General features: G+C 44.2%; 1 protein-coding gene across 1 annotated transcript in view; it reads left to right on the top strand.

Annotated features, from left to right (window-relative positions):
* LOC143316916 (pyruvate carboxylase, mitochondrial-like) overlaps nucleotides 1-20,961 on the top strand; it is a 252,944-nt gene that overhangs the window by 72,582 nt on the left and 159,401 nt on the right. The window contains exon 11 of the mRNA XM_076724720.1: nucleotides 853-1,015. Coding sequence (XP_076580835.1) covers nucleotides 853-1,015 — 163 coding nt within the window. The remainder of the gene's footprint in view (nucleotides 1-852; nucleotides 1,016-20,961) is intronic.

Consider the following 20,961-nt stretch of genomic DNA (forward strand, 5'->3'; position numbering starts at 1 on the left):
GCATAAAGATGAGCCAAAATTGATGTTAAGCCTTAAAACTCATTAAAATGCAAGAAAAGAACTTCTTTGTCCCCCTCATATTCTAATTATTTCTAATATTGTGTAATTACTGACTAAAAATTTGCATAATGTTCTCCAAAAAAAGCACTTGTAGATTGTGAATAAAACGTACCGTCAATGTAAACAGTGTGCGTGTTTGCTGGCGTGACGGCATAAGTGGGAAACCTTTATGTGTATTTAACGAATGTTTTTAATCAGCTGCATTTTCTTGATCTCCTTTGGAATTTAGTGAAGCTGAATTAAGTCGTGGAATGCTCCAAAAACACCTGTTTGGAACAGTCCACAGGTATACAGGTGAGATGATTGGTATGAAAGGGACACAATGGAAGCAAACTGTTACTCATTAAGATAAAAACAATGATCTAGTTACGAGCTTCCTCCTACGTATCCTGGGACCTGGTTGATTGAGATTCTTCATAGCACACCTAAGGACACGTACTCATCTCTAGTCAAACAAAAGTTATGTTGTTTGCCTCCCCAGGAGCAATTCTTTCAGCAACATCAAATTATAACAATTTTTTCTGTGTTTGGTTGCTTTAATCTACTTTGTTTTTGCTATTAAGTGGCATCCACATGGGATTGTTTTCTTGTCACGCATCACAGATTCATTTGTTCGAATGAGAAGTGCTGGAAACATCCTCACATCTGCTGCAAATCCACATTCAGAGCTGAGGCTAAGACTAGCTAAAAATGTTTGCATTGAATAAATGGCCTCACTTGTGACATCAAGGGAAATTCAGGGCCTATTCACACACTTTAGTCACCTCATTGCTCTTTGTCTCACTTTAACAGCGTGGACCTGGTGCATGCCCAGCTGCACGTGTGTGAGGGCCGCAGCCTGCCAGAGCTGAACCTCAAACAAGACAAGATCAGGGTAAACGGCTGCGCCATCCAGTGCAGGGTGACGACCGAAGACCCGGCCAGAGGCTTCCAACCAGACACAGGAAGAATTGAGGTAGGCTTCATCGTCTTCTGTGTGAATGGCCTCATCAAGCGTTGCGCATCATCCCAACACTCTGCTTGGTTCCCAGCAAAAAGGAGCATATATACCAAATGAAACTCATTTTCTGTATCGCTGACATGGTGACAGTGTTAAAACGTCTGATCCCAATTTGGCACATTAAGCTCTTTGCTTCTAAGATAAATTTACGGCATAATTCTGTCGTCTGCTTATCGTGATAAATGCAGGCAGCTTTAGGTTCGTCCATATGTCATTATATTCTTGGCTTGCAGAGCAGCATGGAATCACATTTAAGTCTCCTTCCGTGCCAAATGTCAAACAAAGCCTTCATTTGACATTTAGCCTTGTGAAAGCAGCATACCATCCGCTTTTGAGGGCTTAAGTTCACATGGCGTCATTAGCCATACATGGCAGCAAAATGGGAGCAATGAGGAGAAAAGTGGAGAGAGCTGCTGAATGAATTGTCCATTCTCGGTGCCATCTATGGTACGGGCCTTTCACATCACAAACAGTTGTTTGATTCCCCTAATGGAGCTCAGTGATAATGAGAGATAACAGTGTCCAACGGCATTTGTGCGATCACATGTGTGCAAAGTCACAGCTGCAGAGATTAACCAGCGTTTGAATTATAGGTCTGTCACATTGATCCATGTAGTAGCTTTCAGTGCTGCAATTATGAAAGCTCGTTGCCATATGAGGTCTGCGAGTGGGATGATTTCCCTGTACGTATGTGTATTTCTGCATGGCTGACTGTGGTTGTGCTCATCTTAATCTCCCTGTGAGGGAGGTTAATATACATTTATTTAGTTCATCAATGCTTTCATGCTTAAATGCTTGTTGTTGCAGTGAGTATTGAGAGTGTGTGTCCATGTGCCTTTTGTGTGAGAGGACCAGTGATTGACTTTGACATTGTTCTCACATGAGAAGATACAAAGGTCACTATATGATCTATTTCATACATTATATGATATATAGAGTGACGCATCCGTCCGTCCACAAGCACATATCCTGCACAGTCTATCCACACACCATACATGCCATTTCTCATTGTGTCTCTTGTGCGTCTCTCTCGCTGATGAGGTCTGATCCCTGGATGCTTTTTCCTGTCAGGTCCTTTTGCCCTTCACCCCAGACTGTACACCCACCCACTCTTCTTCTCTTCCTTTTATTCCGCCTATCATCCCACGGTCCTCACCCTTTCTTTCAGGGTTTTTCTCTTTGCCGATTCTCCTTTGGCTTTTATAGGCCTCAGCAGTTTCACAAAGCGTGCTTTACAAATAAATGGTCATGAAAGCTGCTTTGAATCAATAAAAATGGCAGATTAGAATTAAACCGAGGTTTAATGAGAATAAAACAGCCATTTATCAGAATTAAAACAAATTGAACCGTGTGTTAAAGATAATGCTGAGAGATAATGGTGATTTTGACCTTAGCTGAGCGCGGTACTTGAAAAGCCTTGGGGGCTCAATGCTATGGCAGGTCTATGTTTGGTCTGTAGCCTAGCCTCTGCTAAGTGTGGGAGGATTCTGCTGGAGGGCAATAGAAGTGAAATTAATTCTTTAACGGTGCAGAGAAGCTAAAAGACGAGTCATATAATGTGCATCGTCTGATTTCTGTCACAAATGTGCAATCTGCAGCTGAGCAGTGCACAGAAACAGAGGAGGGGAAGCTGATCAGTGCTTTAGATATTATTGTCTGCATGTCAAATTTATTGCAGTTGGGGAAACTATAAATTCCTGCAGCCCCATTTGGTATTATGGCACATCATGGATGCTGTGAATAAAATACTGCCTCTGCTGTCTGGTGACTTAACACAGCGGTTTTTGACTCCTTGGATGTGACCGAATTCGACTTGCACCACTGGCTTTCCAATCAAACAAGTCATCTGTCTCCCGGTTCAGAGCGAGAGGGAGAAATGAATGGTTGTGCACACAGATTTATTTCAATTGCACTGAAGCCCATTAATTTGTCACCCTGGGCTCATTGTTTTAGTTTATTAACAGCTTGTGATCAGGCTATAAGCATTCAGATGAAGCGTTTACCTGACAATTTAGGGTTCTGAGCCATATTCAAATCAGCGTCGTGCATTTCAAATTCAAACCTGGTCTGGGCACGCGCAGGCCAAAAAAAATATAAGCTGTTTAAATAACATCCCCATTATGTGGCATTCTCCCTTTCAGGGTGCATTACCTCTCACTGTGAAAATAGCTGTTTGCGCTGTTTAGTGCTCTTCTCAGAATCTTGTCTGAGAAGAGTAGCCACGGAATAGCTCGTGACCTTCTCACTTCAAGGACTTTCTGTCGTGTTTTCCCACCCTGTATTTTCCCTCTTCAGCCCCCCCACCCCCACCCCCCGCATCGCTCCATTCTTCGCTCCCACCTAGAACTCGTCTTAAGATAATGTACATGTTTTCCACACCCCCCCCCTCCTTCAAGCACAGCTTCTTCCACCCATTTCCATCTCACTCTCCCTTCACTCATCCCTCTATCTGTCCCCCGTCTCTCTCCCCCACCTCACTCTTTCTTTCTGTCTCTCATACGCCATTTAGCCATGCAGTTGAGCTATGAAACTTGTCAACACAGCGACCCCGACCATTACCATGCAATATGAATGAACCAAACACAATCAACACAGGAAAGCGTGGATGGAGGATTGCCACGTTTGAGGGACAGATGAATAAATTATTACCGAAGGGATGTGACAAGGTCAGCAACTGAGTGGCGCAGTGAAAGGTGAAGAGCCAGGAGGGCGAGAAAGTCGGCACGCTATGGACTTTTGGTCACTCGAGGCACCCAAAGCAACTTGGATAATGAGCTTTGCCGCGTGGAGTCACTTCTGTGCCCTTTTCAGAGCCGATACAGAAGCCCCACAACGAGACAGGCCAAATCTTAGAGGAGCAAACGGCTGAACGGCAGAGTTTAGGATGCCGCAGTGGCGTTAAACTTTGGACTGAAATTCATGTGCCGAGAGCGCCGTTGAAAATGCTGTCACTCGCTCAGTGTGAAGGAGCTGCTGTATGTCAGCAGGAGGGGGCAGGAGTCGTACACTGTAGTGGAAAGGCTACTTCTTCCATAAAGGCAAAAATCAGCTCATAGCACATAGCACTGGAGTATCAAAGAAGGGAGGAAGACAGCACAGCAGAGATGGGAAATGGGGGGGGGGGGGAAAGAGATGAAATGCACAGAAATAGAGGAGCTCAAGGCATCAAGATAAGGAGGAGGAAGTATTTCTTTTACTGTACATAGAGACAGCAGCCTGATGGGTGTTTGTGAACAAAACAGAAGCAAAGATCCAACAGGTCAAATCAGTAATGGTACACCCTTGTTTTACGTCTCTTTGACTTCATTTTCTGTTCTGGGGAGAAAATGGATAAAGGGAAAAAGGCACAGAGGAGCTTTCTGTCTTGTTCTCTCATCTCCTTTTAATGGAGCTTTCAGAGCAGGTGAGGAGGGAGAGAGAGAGAAAGCAAAGAGGATACAAGAGAGCCAGGGAAGCAAATGAGGGAAGATAGATTGTGTGCACTGAGAGAGGTTGAGCAGTATTAAGAACAACCACTACTCAGCTTTTATTTAAAGGTCTGACCTGCAATTGCAGTGTCGCAGCCTGTGCGCCGTGCTTGCACAATGACTGGTGCCGTTCGTTGCAGTGCAGGCAGTTTTCACTCCTGTGACAGAGAAATGCTCTTCAATCAGTCCACTCTGAATGTTGAAAGCTGCACTTACAAATGAGAACTGAGCCAGCTGCAAACCGTTTCAATCCAAGGTCCACGTCCTCTTTGCTGTGGAGCTTTTGACAGTATCGTGTGGTCTTCATCCGCAGCAGTCGTTGTTTCATCACTCTCTGTGAGCCTCTTGTGAAATCCTCTCGCTCTTCTGCGACTGCACGTTGCTACTTGTCACTTTGATCATGAATGTTACATCACTCTGTAGAGTACATAGGCTACAATATTATATAGAATTGGGTTCTCGCAGTATATCGTTTAACTGACAGAAGGGCGGCATAATTACAAATTTGTCTGCTCTTTCAGCACCATGGACAGCGCCATGGATTCATCAATACACAGCACAGTTTGGCTGCAGATGGCAGGTTAACAAGGGCTCAAGAATCCCCGCTCATCCCCCCTCAAATCCCCCGACTGATTTTAAGTTATGAAAGTACACAGCTTTGCAATTCTACTTGACATGCAGCCTCACTTTCTGACTTTGTATTTCATATGTCCACCCGTACCTGAAGGCAACACGTTTCCGGTCTGAACGCCCGGTGATCTAGTGCCCCCTGAGGCTGACAGATCTGTTTCTCAGTGAATACCTGATACGTCACCACATGTTGGACACTGGTTTTATATGCTGTGTTTAATGTAACTGTATAAGTTATATATATTTTCATGGTTTTTTACACTAAAGCATTCATTATTCTAATTCCTATACGTTTTTAATACAAGTATTAATTTATGTTAATGAAAGGTTAGTTTTTGATTGGCAGCTGAATCAAGGAACTTTGCTGCTGCTGCTCTGGAAGCAAAATGCAAAGATTTGCATGTCATATAAAAGATATTTGAATGTCTCAGCTATTAAATATTTAGTATTCTTCATGTCACCTTTCAAGATGTTAATGCTGTAACAGGTGAGGTAACATATAACAGAGCAATCAAAATACAGCGTATGGGCGAAGAAGAAGAAGACAGACAGAGAAGAGGTGCACAGAGGGGGGGAAATAATAAGGCGCGAAGCAAGGGATCAGGGGTGGAGGGGGAGATGAGGATGAGGAGTGATGGATGTCATAGCAGGAGGACAGCGGCAGCCCTGTCGACAGAATGACAGGGAGGGATGGACTGCGTGCTTTGGGATCAAGCATGCGGGGAGGGAAGCAGAGGGGGCAGAGTATTAAAGCAACACCTTGACATTTTGTATTTTAATCTGTTTTTTTTCTCCGGCAGCCGCTCTTCACATCCTATGTATCCGCAAACCTTTTGGCACATAAGCTCTGCGATCAGTGTAGCTTGGTGAGATGTGAAGCCGATTCCAAGAAGCACGAGTGGAAAAGCCTTTTTCTCCCGTAGTGCGATAAGTGGGTGATGAGGACCATTTACTGAAGCCCCAAATCATGTTAGTCCTGTAAAGTAAAGAGGGGGAGATATGGCTTTGTGGTACAGTGCAGGGGAAAACAGAAGGGGGGGGGGGGCTGAGTGATGTTCACACTGTGCAGGTGTAAAGGAGTGAACGTGATGCGTTGACAGCAGCGATCACACTTCTGTTGTCTTTCCATCCATCTGCTGATTTGTCCATCGGCCTTTCACGGGTTCCTCCCTGTATGTGTGGTGTATCGCTCCACCATGGCTGACCGTGTCATCCACCCTCTGTCCGTCTCTTGCCCTCTCTCTTCCTATGTGTCACTCCTACCAAACCTCATGGCTTTTTCTGCTGCTTCTCATTTCTCACAACCTTACTTGCAGATGTTTCCCTCCCTCCCTCCACTCGTCCATTCATTGATCTTGTCTCTCCTCTCCTCTCTTCCCTCAGCCTCTTTTAACATTCCCACTGTGTCTCCACGAAAAGACAGCGAGTAATAAGGCCAAATCCTGCTGTTCCTCTCTCCTCCCCGTGTTCCTGTTATTCACCTCCTCCGTTACTCTGCACCTCATTTCACTTCTTCCTCTCCCCCACTTTGCCGTCTCTCTTTCCTTCCTTTCCACTGTCAGTCGACCTTTTTTTTTTTTTTTTTTTTTTTTTTAAAACTCATGTCGCTGCAGAGGGATAGGAACCCTCACCGGCGGTGTTGGAAGCCTGCAGGGAGCTTCAAGACCTCACTTCTTCATCCTCCTCCCTCCATCTTCCATTCCTTATCAGTCTGAATTTGAATATCAGGAAAGGATTTAGCTGCCATCCCATAATTCATCCCATAAATCAGTTGTCTTTCTCCTCAATGTGCCGAGCCGAGTTACTCACATCTGTCTCTCTATTTCCACCACCCCAACGTGCATCTTTCTCTTGTTTGTGTCTTTTATTGGAACACATTTGCATACGTCACTCATGCATTAATAATACATTTTACAATGCCACTGTGTGTGTGTGTGTGAGTCTGTGTGAGTCTGTGTGTGTGTGTGTGTGTGTGTGTGTGTGTGTGTGTGTGTGTGTATGAGCGTGCTCTCTATCCTCCAAAGAACAATTTTGAATTTGAAAATAGGTTGAGTCCTAATTAGAGGAAGTGCGTTTGCGTTGCCTCACACGCCATCGTAAACACCTCCATTTGCACACCATAAACATCCTGCACCCCTCGTCGGCCCGCCCTGTTGTCACTGTCATGATTTGTCACCATTATCTTTCATTTTCTTCATTTTCTGCCACAAACAGAGCAGTCAGTCACCTTTGCAATTGGTGGTGAAAGAGAAAAGTTCCACCTCCACCAAAATAATTTCCTCAACACTTTTTTAATAACATCTAAAGGCAAACCTTTTTTCAAGTGTTTTTTAACTGATTTATTTTGTACTTGACTGCAACAAATAAACCAATAAGTCGCAGTGAAAACACTGAAATTGTTCATTTGTGGTCTGAAGGCAGCGCAGACCAACCAAAGTCCTGTGAGCAGGCGTGTGAATTTCACACGAATTCAAGAGCTAAATTGCTATTAAATGCACAACATCTAACAGAGCTAAAACAGAGTCGCGTTGAGCTTTGAGTGGATATAAATGAGCCATTACATAATGGTATTTCTGCACATTTTGAAGTATCTTTTCAGAAAAGGTTGATAGAAACAGGAAAATTCCAAAAAGCAATCGTTGAACTCACATGACTGTTCAGCTGTTTCTGCTGTCAAAAAACCCCTGACGACATCTCTATTTTTCCATCGTAGATGTTCAAGGCGACTGGGTTTGTTTCTTATTCTCCTTCAAGGTTTCCAGTTACAGCCTCTGCTGACTCCAAAACTACTCTTTGCAGAGCCAAGTTTTTTCAGTCCGAACCAGTTGATGGTAATGCGTCTAATTTGCATTTTGTTTTCTTTTTCTGCGGCAGAGTTTGCTTCAAATTCGCTTCACAATTGGAAATTCTTTCCCCCTTTCTCTCGACCTAATGAACCGAACTAAAGCTTGACAAGTGAGGAGTGTCCAGATAGGAGAAAAATAGAGATTTTTCTATAAAAACAGAGGGACATGCGCTCGCACACTGTTCGCATGCCATCTTGTTAACTCCAGTAACACTCAGGACCCCTGACCAGTTGTTAGAACACCATGAACACACACCTGCAGGAGGGCAAACCACCAGCACCGCAGGTACCGACACACACGCAGCCGTACAGGGTGTAATTTCCAAAGAAACGACCTTTGACCTTGAGAAGGTCATGCGTAGAGAGCCTCCGACGTGAGCTGACTTGAGTGCAGAGTGTGAGCGTGTGTTGTGCCGCTGTGTGACAGAAACACTGTCACTGTGTCCTTTTCCTAACTGCACTTCTTCTCAGATTTTTTCCATATAATCTCCGGTCAAATCTCATCTATTTTTAAGTATGTTGCCCCCCCCCCACTGCCAGCTCTTTCTCTGCCACTCATCACCATGGCAATTATGGGCCCAAATTAGCCCTGTATTTTATGAAGTGACATTTCTCCCTTTCTTCCATTAGTGCACCCTCCACTCAATTCTCGGCTCATGCATTAGGTGCTATTGTCCAATTACTGTCTCACTTTCTTCCCCCCCTCTCTGCCTCACTGATGCCTTCTCCTTCCCCTCTCCTCTCTCTGCATGTCATCTGTAACTTCATTTATTAGAATAGCCAGACGAAAATCCTTACTAATGACATACAGCCCTGCACAGAAATCATTAGTAATAATATGGAGTCAGAAACATTTTAATAACAAATATTCAACAGTTGAAAGTGCTGAGGAATGTTTCGTCCTTGGCTCCTGATTGCATTGTCTTTTTCTTTCCTCCCTTTAATTGCTTTGCACGTTTGAGTCAATACAGTGAGACTTGTTTTCCACCCGGTTCCTGCGGCTCATCCAGGAGAGTCTAAAGTGCTGAAAACCACGATCTATTGCCATTCAAAGACCAAAGCTTATTGAAAATTGGGGAAACATGCTTGAGCACACTCTGTGAAATTCTGTCACACTCTCAATTTCCAGTTTAACCGCTCCTGGTTCCACGTGCCGTTAAGGAAATCCCAACTATTACAGCCAATCAATGCGATAGATTTCTCGGGATCATTGCTGTTACACAGTCTGCGGTCACTCACAATGAGATAGAACTCCTCCCAGTGATGAGAGCGGTAATGATTACCTGTTTCAGTTTTTGGAAAAGATGTTAAATCATTTCTATCGGGAAATTGATCTGTTGCAACAGCACCAGCACATGGATGCACGTCACAGAGGAATCACTACCGTTTGACCACATTTTAAGCAGAAATCCCAGCATTTCTGTAAGAGAAACATTCATTTTGAATTCGGTTTGCATGAGTTCACACTTCGCTTCCTCTGAGTGCTCGAACTTAGCGCAAACATGTTGCTGCAGACGAGTTCGTCACAATGCAGAGCTAAGATATACCTTCCAGGAGCAGCTTATTATCTGCTGACATTATGGAACGGTTAGACAAATGACAGGGCCTAATAATAAATGAGCCAAAGGTCATTTTTCTTAAAAACGTTATACTGTGCCGTTACAGGTGAGAGTTCCATGAGAGCGAGTGTGACTGTGCTGCTTTCACTTGAGCTGGGAATTGCTGCTTGCAGTAAAATAAACTTGTAATATCCAAGTTTTTCAGTCGCTTCTCTTGATGTTACTATATTTATACATGACGCATGAAGCGGTTTGATTATAATCGACTGGGTTAAGTTGAAGAAGTAGCGATAGGGCAGTTGATTTCAGAGTCAAAGTACACTTCAGATCATCTTGACATCCAGCTGGTGCAACAGGCTTAAAGGCAAAGTTGACAATTGTGCAGAAAGAGAAAGGTTTATTAATAGTTGTCAACATAAACATAGCAAGCTCCATATAGCGCTGAGTCATTTCTATCACTTTAAAGGTCACGTCTGCAGTACTTTTTCTATCAATTTCTGTATGTCCACTTCCATTTTTCAGGCGGACACAAATTTAAGCTCAGCGCTAATACGCATCCTAAACATCTACATCAAAGAAAAACGATGCCCTCCTCTCCGGTTCACCTTCCCCGCGCCGAGGCTTTTGACCTCTTTTTGGCTGACACTCCTCGTTGAATAACCCAAACCTGATCACACTCTGAAAAGCTGCTCCAGGAAGCGATGACGCTCCAGCTGCAGCCTTCAGTTTCTCAGCGGCGGTACATTCGAGGGCCACCGCACACCAGGAAGAAAGATGTGACATGTTGTTTTCCTACACCCCTGCCTGTGTTTTATTTCTCAGTAAATAACCGGATGTATAGTAATGGATGTCCTATTCTCCTTTACCCTGTATCTCCCTCCGCCCTGCTATGTCTCTTTCCTCTTATTATCCCTCGCACCCTTTTCGATGGAGACATTTCCATCTGCCCTCCTCACTTCCTGCTGTTAGTTCATCAACATCCTCCTGTTTTTGCATCCGCGTTTATATGTGTGGACAACACTTCATATACAGGTGTCTGCGGGCATACAGGTGTGTTAGCGTGTCTATAATTGAATGTCCCCGCTGTCTACAAGCCCCCTCCCAGCCTCGTGCTCCTGTTGTTTTTCCAGCCGATCCGCTCTCTCCTCCCTTCCTCCTGTTCTCACTTATCATTCCTCCAGTGTTTTCTCTTTCTATCTGTTCTGTCGCTATCTCCCTCCCATCTCTCCCCTCCTCCATTTCATATTTTCCTCCGTGCTAGTTTTCCTTTCTAGTTATTATTCACCCTCCTCTCTCTCTCTCTCTCTCTCTCTCTCGCCGTCATTTCTCATCTCTCGTCGTGCAGCTTTCCCTCGTTCCGTCTCTCCCTCTGCTCTGTCACTTGATTTGTTTTCGCCGCTTCATATTTCTTTCCATGTTTTCTTTCACCCTATTTCCACGTTGTACCTCTTGTCTATTTTTGCCCCGTCCTCTCCTCCCCGCTTTCCACCTCCCTTGTTCTTCTCCCTCTTTTTGCTCCTCGCCTCTCTCTCGTGTTGCTGATTTGTTTTTGCAGGTCTCCCTTCACTTTCTTTTTTTCATCACATTTTTCTGCTCTTGTTCTGTCGTTTTTCCTTCTCAGCCCCCCCCCCATTTATGTGTACTCTCTTATTGTCTCCCTCCTCTTACATCATTCCACCGTTTCTCATTCTCTCTCCTTGCATTGCTCTCTATGGAAATCTTCTCCTCCATCCCTCCATCGTGCTCGCCCCTCCCTAACTCGTTTATTTCTAAATCAGATCTCTTCCTCCTTCTCTTTATATACACCTGGTCCCCTGTTTCCTCTTCCCTCTCTCTCTCTTCTTTATATACCAGGATACCATTTTGTCCCTTTGCTCCTCCTTTCTCTTCTCTGTTAATCTTTCTCTATAGTCTGCATTGTCCACATATCTTCAGGGTTCATGCTTTCCAAGGTGTCTCACACTCTCTTTATCCTGCAATTATGTTCTTTTCTCCAGCCTTTCAGACGGCTGTTTACCAATCTCATCTTTGTGTGTGTAATAGAAGAATATATGCATTCACATTCGAACACATATAGGATCTGTGCTTAGTTATTTAGTTCCCTTGTCTGCACTGCGTGTGTCAGGTCCCTTGTACATTAGCAAAGGCTTTGCGACTCAGCATTTTTTGTTTTTTTTTTCTTTTTTGCGAACAGTGCGCAACATAATATGTGTGCAGCATTAATTGTGTGTTGTATTGAGTAGGAGTGATGTGGAGGAGCGGGAGGGAGGGAGGGAGTAACTGTCTGAATTTTCTGAGTGAACATTCAATCCAGTGTGTTCTTAAAATGAACATGCAATCATTTTCTGAGAATGCTTTTCCCTCAAAGTGTTTTCTTTATTCTTTAAAGAAGAAAAATATCCAGGGGCTCGAAATTGCAGATCTCTCGGCATCAAAGCTGCTTTTTTTTTTTTTTTTTTAATATTTTCACAGTTTTCAGACACATAGTTCTCCTGTCCCCTCATTAATACTTGAATTACATTTATAGTTCCATTTGTTGGATTTTAGGACACTGGGCTCTGATCTAATTTGCAAAATGATCAGAAGTAAATCATTGGAGGGTTGGTTGAGTTGGATGGAATTAAGTTCAATATGGTCTGAGACCGATAGCTTGTGATGAAGAGATAAGACCCGACAGAGATAAATTGTAGTAATTATCAAACTCTAGTTTTCAAAACTGACATGACATAACCTGGAACGCTTTCACAGTCTGAAACAGGACTGAATACCATCCGACGAATGATTTTATAGTGAATATTTGAGATTTTAAAATACCTAAATAAAGAGTAGCAGGCTAGTTCTGTTGCAATGCAAATGTAGCATAGTGTATGTAGTGTAGTACAGCACGGCCAGTCAAACCTGACACACTGATGCTTTGTATCAGTAAACCAACCAAGTTGACTCATAGTCATTTCTATTGAGGCCAATTTTGAGAAGTATATATTTGACCTTCAGCTGCCAAGACAGCATGGAGAAAAGTCAGCCCAATCACAACATGGATCTGACCTCATTCTCTTAGCCAAAGTCACAACTTTTAATTTATATTAGTGACAGCAGCCGTGTGTTTCCTCCGAGAGCGTGGCTACTCAGTCGGACTGGCAGACGAGCGATTCGATGCATGCTAATGGAAAAACACGACAACTAAAGAAGGCCTCCTGGATTCTTTGTTGGTGGTAGCCATTGTAAAGAGTCCCCCGATGTCCTCCAGCGGCCCTGCATTAGTATGACCGGAGCCACGGCGAGCCTTTGTTCCTGAGCTGCTGAAACGGGCAGATGTATTATAATGCAGAGATGGTGTCTGTCAGCGCGCCGGCTCGCACGTCAGCGGCTGCTCTTTCTGATCACTGAAAAGGAGAATTACAGTGAATTAATGAAGTGTGAGACCTCATGTTGGACCGGTTAGACAGAGAGGCGGCTCTGATTGGCCGCTGATTCCCCAAAACACACAACTTCATTCTCAATATTTAGCTTAATTACGACGATGGAATATATTAATAATGGGTAGATGGGCGCATAGACTATAGATACAGTGTATGTACTGCTAATGATCATTGTTCAGCGTCTGGTCCCCGCGACACTCAAGCCGTTAGTTCGGCTACGGATGCAAATGGGCCGCTGTGGAAGCCATTGTTCTCTCAGGATTGTGGAAGTGGCTCAGTTCTTTCTTTTGTTTTCAAATAAATCTGTGTTTTCACCAAGGCTCTACGTCGTCATCCGACATGCTGCCCAACCCTTCAACTTTCCCTTCACTTCATCTCTCTCTGCGGAGTTTGTCCTCCGGGCTGTTCTTGTCCATCCCTCGTTTCCTCCTGCCTCTCCTCCTCCCCAAACCTTCATCACCCACTCTTCTTCGCTGCCTTCCATCACTTGCACATCATTTTTTTCACCCTCCCTCCTGACCCCCGTGTTTCCTCAGCTCTTTCCCTGCTCATCTTTATTCCAGCTCTCATCTAGTTAATTTTACACTTTTTTGGCATCTCCTTTCATCTCATCTTTCCCTCATTTTCTTTTCTTTCTCTCCCTCTTGACATGCAGAATATGTCTAAGAGGTTTCAGCGCATGTGTCCTACATAACTACTATCTGGCTGTAGTGGGTGTGTGTGTGTGTCTCTTTGTGCCTAATGCTGTGTTTACACTTTTTTTCCCCAGTATGTGCTCACCGGAGTGTGCTTTTACAGGTTTAGTGATGCATCTGCATCTCTGTATGCGTGCGTGTCCTTGTTTCTGCATCTGTATGTATGTCAGTATCTGCAAGGGTGTGTGTGTGTGTGTGTGTGTGTGTGTGTGCGTGTCTGTGAGGGTGGTTTTATCAGCTCTCGCAGATGGCCTCAGCCTCTCATCCATCGTTCCAGTGAAATGAAGAGCCCTCTGTAGAGTGAAGGCAGAGAAGAAAGGAATGGACAGACAGATATGGAGAGAGAGTGAGTGAGGGGGCGATGATGCACTGGGCGAGCGAAGGGGAGAGAGAGAGAGAGACATGGGGAGAAACAGCTAGAGGTGGGAAAAAAGAAGAGGGCCATCAAAAGATGGAGAGATTGAGAGGGGCGATGGGGAGAGGGAGACCACCAGAAGGGTCTGTTTACACCAAACACTGTGGGGTGTGTGAACTGTTTATCTAAGAGTGTGTATCTGTGTGGTGGTGGGGGGGGGCTGTACGGTGAGCAATTTTAGACCTATCGGCATACACATGAAAGTCTTTATTATTGCACCAGCAAACATATCAGGCTTGTCAGCTTCTAGTGACACTGAGTGTGCGTGTTTCCCAGCAAGTGGCCATTTGGGTTTTTCTTTGCCGACGTACAGCTCGCTGTAAAGGTTTGGTCACATAGCTAGAGGTGTGCGTGCACATTTGTGTGCGACAGTTGGCTTGCATTAAAAAGAGGCTCTTCGAAACGCCGTGGGATACGAAGTGTTTACGACGCGGCACCCGCAGGAGAGAAAACAAACAGAAAGGAGACGGAGAGCGAGGGATAAACGGGGGGGGGGAACGCGCGGGGAGGGATGAGGTGAGGGAAGCCGTGTCGAGAAGCAGTGCAGCGAGCGGCTGGAAAGGTGAACGAGGGACAAAGTGTAGCTCTGAAAGCTGACTTTAAACAGCCAGAGAGGAAAGCAAACAGGCTCCGGGGTGGTGAGGGGGAAAAAATAAGCAGCAAAGAGGTGAGGAGGGGGGGGCTGCTGACAGGTCGAGCAGAGAGGATGTGGAAGGAAAGAGGGCTGACCCGGGGACCAGAGAGGTTTTTGTCGGCTGCTCAAGGTAGTAACAGAGTAAACGAAGAGAAGAAAAGGAAGTCTGTGTTAGCATTTTGTCCTTTTTGATTATTTCCCCCTGTTGGGCTCTGAAATGTCACTTCCCACAGGGCTTCTGTTTTATTGGGGGGAAAAAAGACAGCGGCGTGCAGAGATGAAAGAAAAAGATAGAACAGAACAGACATAGTGCTAAAATACAGGCACAAAACCGAGCGTATTATCAAACCCACTATTTATCTTTTTAGGAAGAGTGCAAATGGCTTTTACATTTTACTACACACCAAAGTTTTTAAATCCATTAAGAGGGCCGATTTGGAAAGGTATTTTACTTCTGTTGCCTCTTTTTAACCCTCAGGTTTTTCCTTCCTCCGTATCTTGAAACCTAATAAATCCTGTTTTTGAGTTACTGGATTCAGCATGAAATAAAGTGGCAGAAAGTGGAGGAGATTCATGAAGTTGAGACAACACAGGAGAAAAATAAAGGCTCGAAAAGACAAACAGAAATCACAAAAGCCTCACTGTTAGAGAGTTTGAGTTGAAACTGGTGAAAGTGATGTCATCAGGTCGGTCATTTCAAAGTCCAGACGAGGCAAGGAGGCATATTTCTTTGTATAAGGCGACTGAGCAAGTGTGTAACAGCAACTTAAAGAGTGGAATCATACCTTGAGCTTCTGAGGAAGTTGCTTCAGACGCTGCTTCTCTGAAAGCCGCTGCTCCATGTTTAGTTTTGACCCTACGGGGGCCCAGTCGGCGTCGCGGTCTCGTGGCAAAACCTCCACCACCAGTTCCTCTTTTTGTGTTGAATTCAGAACGAGCATAAAAGCAGCGGCCGAGGACTTCGGGGAGTTAAGTGGTACATAGAGTTTAAAGGTCGGTGGAAGCGAGAGCGAAGCCGCGCTGCAACTTAAAAGAAGTCTGTAAGATCTTTAAAGCAGACCTGAAATCAAGTGGTCATCAGAGTGCAGAGAGGATCAATGGAACACGCTGCCATTTTTAAAAGAGTCTGCTAAAACACCGCGGCAGCTGTTTTCTCTTTTTAGATGCACTGAGAGACTTTATAGCAGTTCCATTTTCGAGTGAAAGTTACAGTTCAAACAAGATTTAAGTGAAATAATCAAGGTTGTGCTGCAGTTCCAATCTGCTTAATTAACACCAGCATGTTTCTACAGAGCAGAAGTGATGAGAAGTCTGGGAGCACTGAGCAGGCCAGTCCAATTATTAAGAGTATACGAGCAGTATAATAAAAAGCAAACGACCATTATGTATTAACAAGAAAGTCAATGAGAAGGGCAAAGGGAGGAGACGGGAACATGAGGACTGAGTAAAAGGACAGATACAGTGGGGAAAAATGGGGAGGAGACGGAAGAGGAATAAGCCGGGAAAAGCCACCTAATCTAATTCATTTTCGAATCCCATTTAGCTGATCCATAGACATCACCAGTGACCGGCTAAATCAGTCAGGCGTAATGACCAGAATGTGCGCAGCACTGGGGGAAACGCAGCCACTTCTCTCATGGCAGTAGATTAGAGCTGGTCCAACTGGTTCAACAGATTTTTCAGTGGACGTTGGGATAAAGGCAATTAAAATAAAATTAGTAGGAACATTAGCAATTAAGGGAGAATTGGATTTTGAGCAAAGCTCTTATCTCGTCCGTATGCTATATGTGAAACCAACCACATTAATGTGACGTGATTTAATAAGACGTACAGCAGATTCAGCTGGAAGCCGAGTCCTTTATTTCATCCGCTGCCTAGCACGCCATGTCAATGTGCGCCCAGTGATCCCGCGAAGTCCACCCTGAGTCTCAGAGCCACCTTCTGTTTTTGTTTACAGGCTGCGTTTGTGCTTGGATCCCTCCCACACATGTAGAATAATGTCTCTTCTCTCTGGACGCCAGCAAAACAGTTGATCAGGCACTTTAAATGTCAGCACAATAATGAACTCTACCTGTTGCCACCATGTTGAAAACAATTAGCTTTTCTACCTGTTGGCTGACTGAGCAAATACAAGGTCCCGAAGCTCAGGCGACTTATTTTTTGAGTCATTTCTTTTCTTTGTTCGGTTAAATAATGTTAAACTTCTCCGAGGCCGGGCAGGATGCGATCTAGACGGGAGTTCACCAGCAAAATAAACAGCATATTCATCTTGAATAGATAGCGGGGGTTTTCGCTGCAGCCCTACAGCAGTACCATTTGTTTTCCATCTCCATATTATCCCCATTAGCTCCCATTCACATTCTTGTCTCTACCTTTCCCTGTCTGCTCTGCCTGTCTAATGCACTCGCTTCAGGCTCACAGGTTGCAGAGTGTCCATTCTTCATCACACAAATGTGTTTCCAGCTCACTGCTTTACTGCCACGGCATTGGTAGACATCCTCACTCCAGTTTTGGTGTTCCCGAGGTCACGCATGAGCCTCGGACTGTACCCCCCGAAACACTTGTTTATTATTTAAAAAAAAAAAATGTCCTCCTGTATTCCTGAAAAGCTGCTTGTGTTGCTTTTTTTTTTTTTTTTAATCTCCCGGAGGTGTAATTGAATATTTAGGCCGGCTGTGTAGGTCAGCGTCCGGCGCCCTGATGTCAGGTCATGCTGAAGCCACCCTGTGCAGCGGAGCGTTAGGGACAATGTACAATAACAGCTTGGCTGAACGGTGACGTGTGGGTGTAATGTGGTCGGCGCCGCCTGGGATGAAGCCACTAAACTGACAATATCCCAACATTCAATTATCAACCGAGCCAAGAAATGTCACAGTAAGCCTGGTGCTGTCATTTGATAACATATTTTCCACTTTTGCAAATCCACAAGAAACAGACCAGAATACACTGCAGCAGACTGCATGTTGCACGGCTGTTTGATGGTTTTTAGCATGTTTATAGCACATTGTGCATTGATCTTTGGAAGTAACTTCAGGATTTCTTAGCAGGTGATGTAGTATAACTACTAGTACTACTTGTTATTAACAGTTGTGTTTACAGTAATATAATATAATATAATATTCCATCTCACAATCCATTTGTTGTTGCACAGTTTCCATGTTGTTATTGCCTTATTATGGGGTGGCTCTCTTAAATCTGTTGACGTATATGCAGTGCCCCACCACTGAAACTGATATCTAACCCACACAGCTGCTCTCTATACATATAAATTGATTTATTAATTGATTAAAGCTATATACCGAAAAGGTCTGTAATTATTCTGGTACTCCATATGATGGAGCAGGCAGCAAAATTTGTCATGAATTCTAAAAAAAAAAAAAAAAAGTTCACCGCAGGACATGAATTTCCATCTTAAGGGCACGGTTCAACATCCAGCCAGCGCTGCACTAACAAGGTGGGTCTCCATATCACAGACACACATGTTCCCTCTCCCTGCACCTTTCCCCACTTTATAGCGTTTTTAAAACTAGCTCAGCAGGTGCAGAGGACCTCAGCGGTGGCATTATACTTCAATAAAATTTTCTTTGACCTTTCATTTTTTATAATAAAGCAAAATCTCAAGACACCTGAGTTCACTCAGTGCCATGTAAGCCTGAAGCCAAAGTGAAGTCAGCTGGATGTCTCTGCGGTGCGCTGTGATAGACCTTCTGTGGTGTTAGCCGGCTTGGATGGTGGTGATACATATGACTGTGGAGAAAAGGATTTTCTTTTTCTTTTCACAAAGCTAAGACAAATCTCCAACCAGTGTCCAGTTCAATAGAAATGGAGGTTTAGCTAGCATGTGCTGCACTTTCTATTTTAAACCCAGTGGGCCTGGATGTACTGAAGCTTTTAGTCTCAGTTTTAAGCTGCATGAAGAACCTGCACACCACTCTCACATTTGAAGACCTGCAGCGTCCTCTCTTATTTTATGTCCAAACGGCAACATTTTGTCTTTTTTATGTCTAAATGACAGTCCAGACGAGGGTGACTCAGCGTTAATACAATTCATTGCTCCCTTTGGTACCATCGGCATCATTATCCCGCTCGGGTCGGACATTCTGGCTTTTCACAGGTGTAGGCTGAGTAGCAGGGTTGTGTGCTCAAAGGAGAGAGCGAAATTATATGGAGTGTGCTTGTGTTCACATTTTGGCAAGTAGCACATTTTTATAGGTGTGTGTTTAATGGTTTGTGCATGTGAGTGTTGTGTGGGCTGAGGCATTTAGATACGATTGGAAAGAGAGTGATTGTGTGTGTGTGCATTTGATAAGACATTGAGAATAGATAAAAAGACTGAATGTCATTAATGCGAGGCATGTCGACAGCGTGCCAAGACAGTGAGTCTCTGAGAGCCACTCATAAATCTAGAGTAAGGGTCAACAGAGACTAGTGGAGAGAGGGGCCGATGAAACAAAGTAAGAGAGAGGGAGAAATGGTGGACGGATTCCGAGAGACAGAGAGGACAGCTTTCCTCTTCTCCCCTTCTCTCCCCAGTGTGGCCATCTGCACAGAGTGCGATTAATCATCCCATATCCCCAGACGTGGCAAGCCGATGCTGTGACACTCAAAGCCTGTGTGTGCATGTGTGAATATCGCACTTGTGTATGTGTTTGTGTGATTTTTTTTTTTTTTTGGGGTGTGCGCCTCTAATTTTCCAGCCAAGTATTTGCCTGTATGCGCACATCTATGCTGCTTCTACCACCATGCGTTAGCCTGTGTTTGCATGTCTGCTGTGTTTTTGTTTGTGTGCGTGGCGCCGACAACATGGGCGCACGCGTGTTGCCATTTATGACACATTCTATTTGTTTACCCTTGTGCTGCCAGCGGTTATGGCCAGTCCCTGTGGCAACCAGGCGTCGTTGATGCCGTTAATTAGCGACATGCCCCAAACGGTCTGCTTGGCTGGAGTGTTGGAAGGGGGGAGAAACAAATGGCGGTGGCGTCGGGGTGAGAATTTGGGAAGAACAGAGGGATGGAGATGGTGAGAGATGACCTTAAATCTCCTAAAGATTCAACTGGTAGTACTGTCCTAATTATAATTTTGGGACAATATTGCAGTATTACATAAACGTTTCTGTTGAATATAAACTATTAAACTGAGCTTTGCCCTCTGACGTCTGTGCTGCACGGGAATGTCACAGCTCCTGGATTGCAAAAGTTGAGCGAGAAGGCAAAGGAGTTTGAGGATTAACGGAATAGTTTGGAACTGCCTGGTTATTTTGCATGATGGGAATTGAAAGCAGAGAGGGGAAGGAATGAGTTAGTGACTACGAGGAATGGAGGGATGAGATGGAAAAGAGGTCAGGTGAGGAGGGTGGATGATGGACATTGAATGGTAGATTGCATGGCCTTGCATTTCTTGGAGGGATGGAGGAAGGACATGGGAATGAGGGAAGGACGCACTGTGTTTGGCAAGATGGAGCAGAACAAATGTGTGTAGGAAGGCAGATGGATGCATGAAGGGGAAGAAACTGAAACTGATAATTACTTTTATTGTCAATATGTTCTTTTACTAAGTGTCCTTTAGTCTATAAAATGTCAAAAAATCTTGACAAATGCCTCCTCCCAAATCATGAAAATTGCTTGTTTTCTCTGATCAACAGTCAAAACCCAAAGATGTTCCAATGAAAGTAATATGAAAATTAAAGGCAGCAAATCCTCACATGTAAACTGCTAGAACTGCACATCAGTGCCACTCTCTCATGTCTTGCTTCTCTCCGTCTGTCACTTTGTTTTGTTGCTTGCTAGTTTCTCTCAATTTTAAAGAAGAGCAGAAGACGGCAGATGGGAAGGGAAAAGGCAGAGAAAGGTCAAGTGAACATCAAGTGTTCAATTTGAGGTTTTGAGACTAAATCTATTCACCAGTAACTCCTCGGTCACTGCAGATACCAAGACTGAGCTATTAAAGTAAGTGTGCTATTATAAAAACATAATTATTGGTGCCTTTGGACAGTAATGATGAAGAAATAACCTGTTCTTCTTCTCTAGACAGTTTGAGGTCAGAGCAAGGCGGGCAGGGCTTTCAGATGTAACATATGAGACAGATAATATTAGGAAATAGCGGTTAGCTTGACACAAAAAGCACTGTCACATGCAAAGCTTTCATTTTAAAGTTTGTTGTCAAACCAGTGACCTGTTGTTTCGTGCTGCTGATAAATATGTTTACCTCTCTCAAGCTATGAGCAGGCATGTTAAAAA

The sequence above is a fragment of the Chaetodon auriga genome, chromosome 24, assembly GCF_051107435.1.
Source record: "Chaetodon auriga isolate fChaAug3 chromosome 24, fChaAug3.hap1, whole genome shotgun sequence".
NCBI classification, from domain to species: domain Eukaryota; kingdom Metazoa; phylum Chordata; class Actinopteri; order Chaetodontiformes; family Chaetodontidae; genus Chaetodon; species Chaetodon auriga.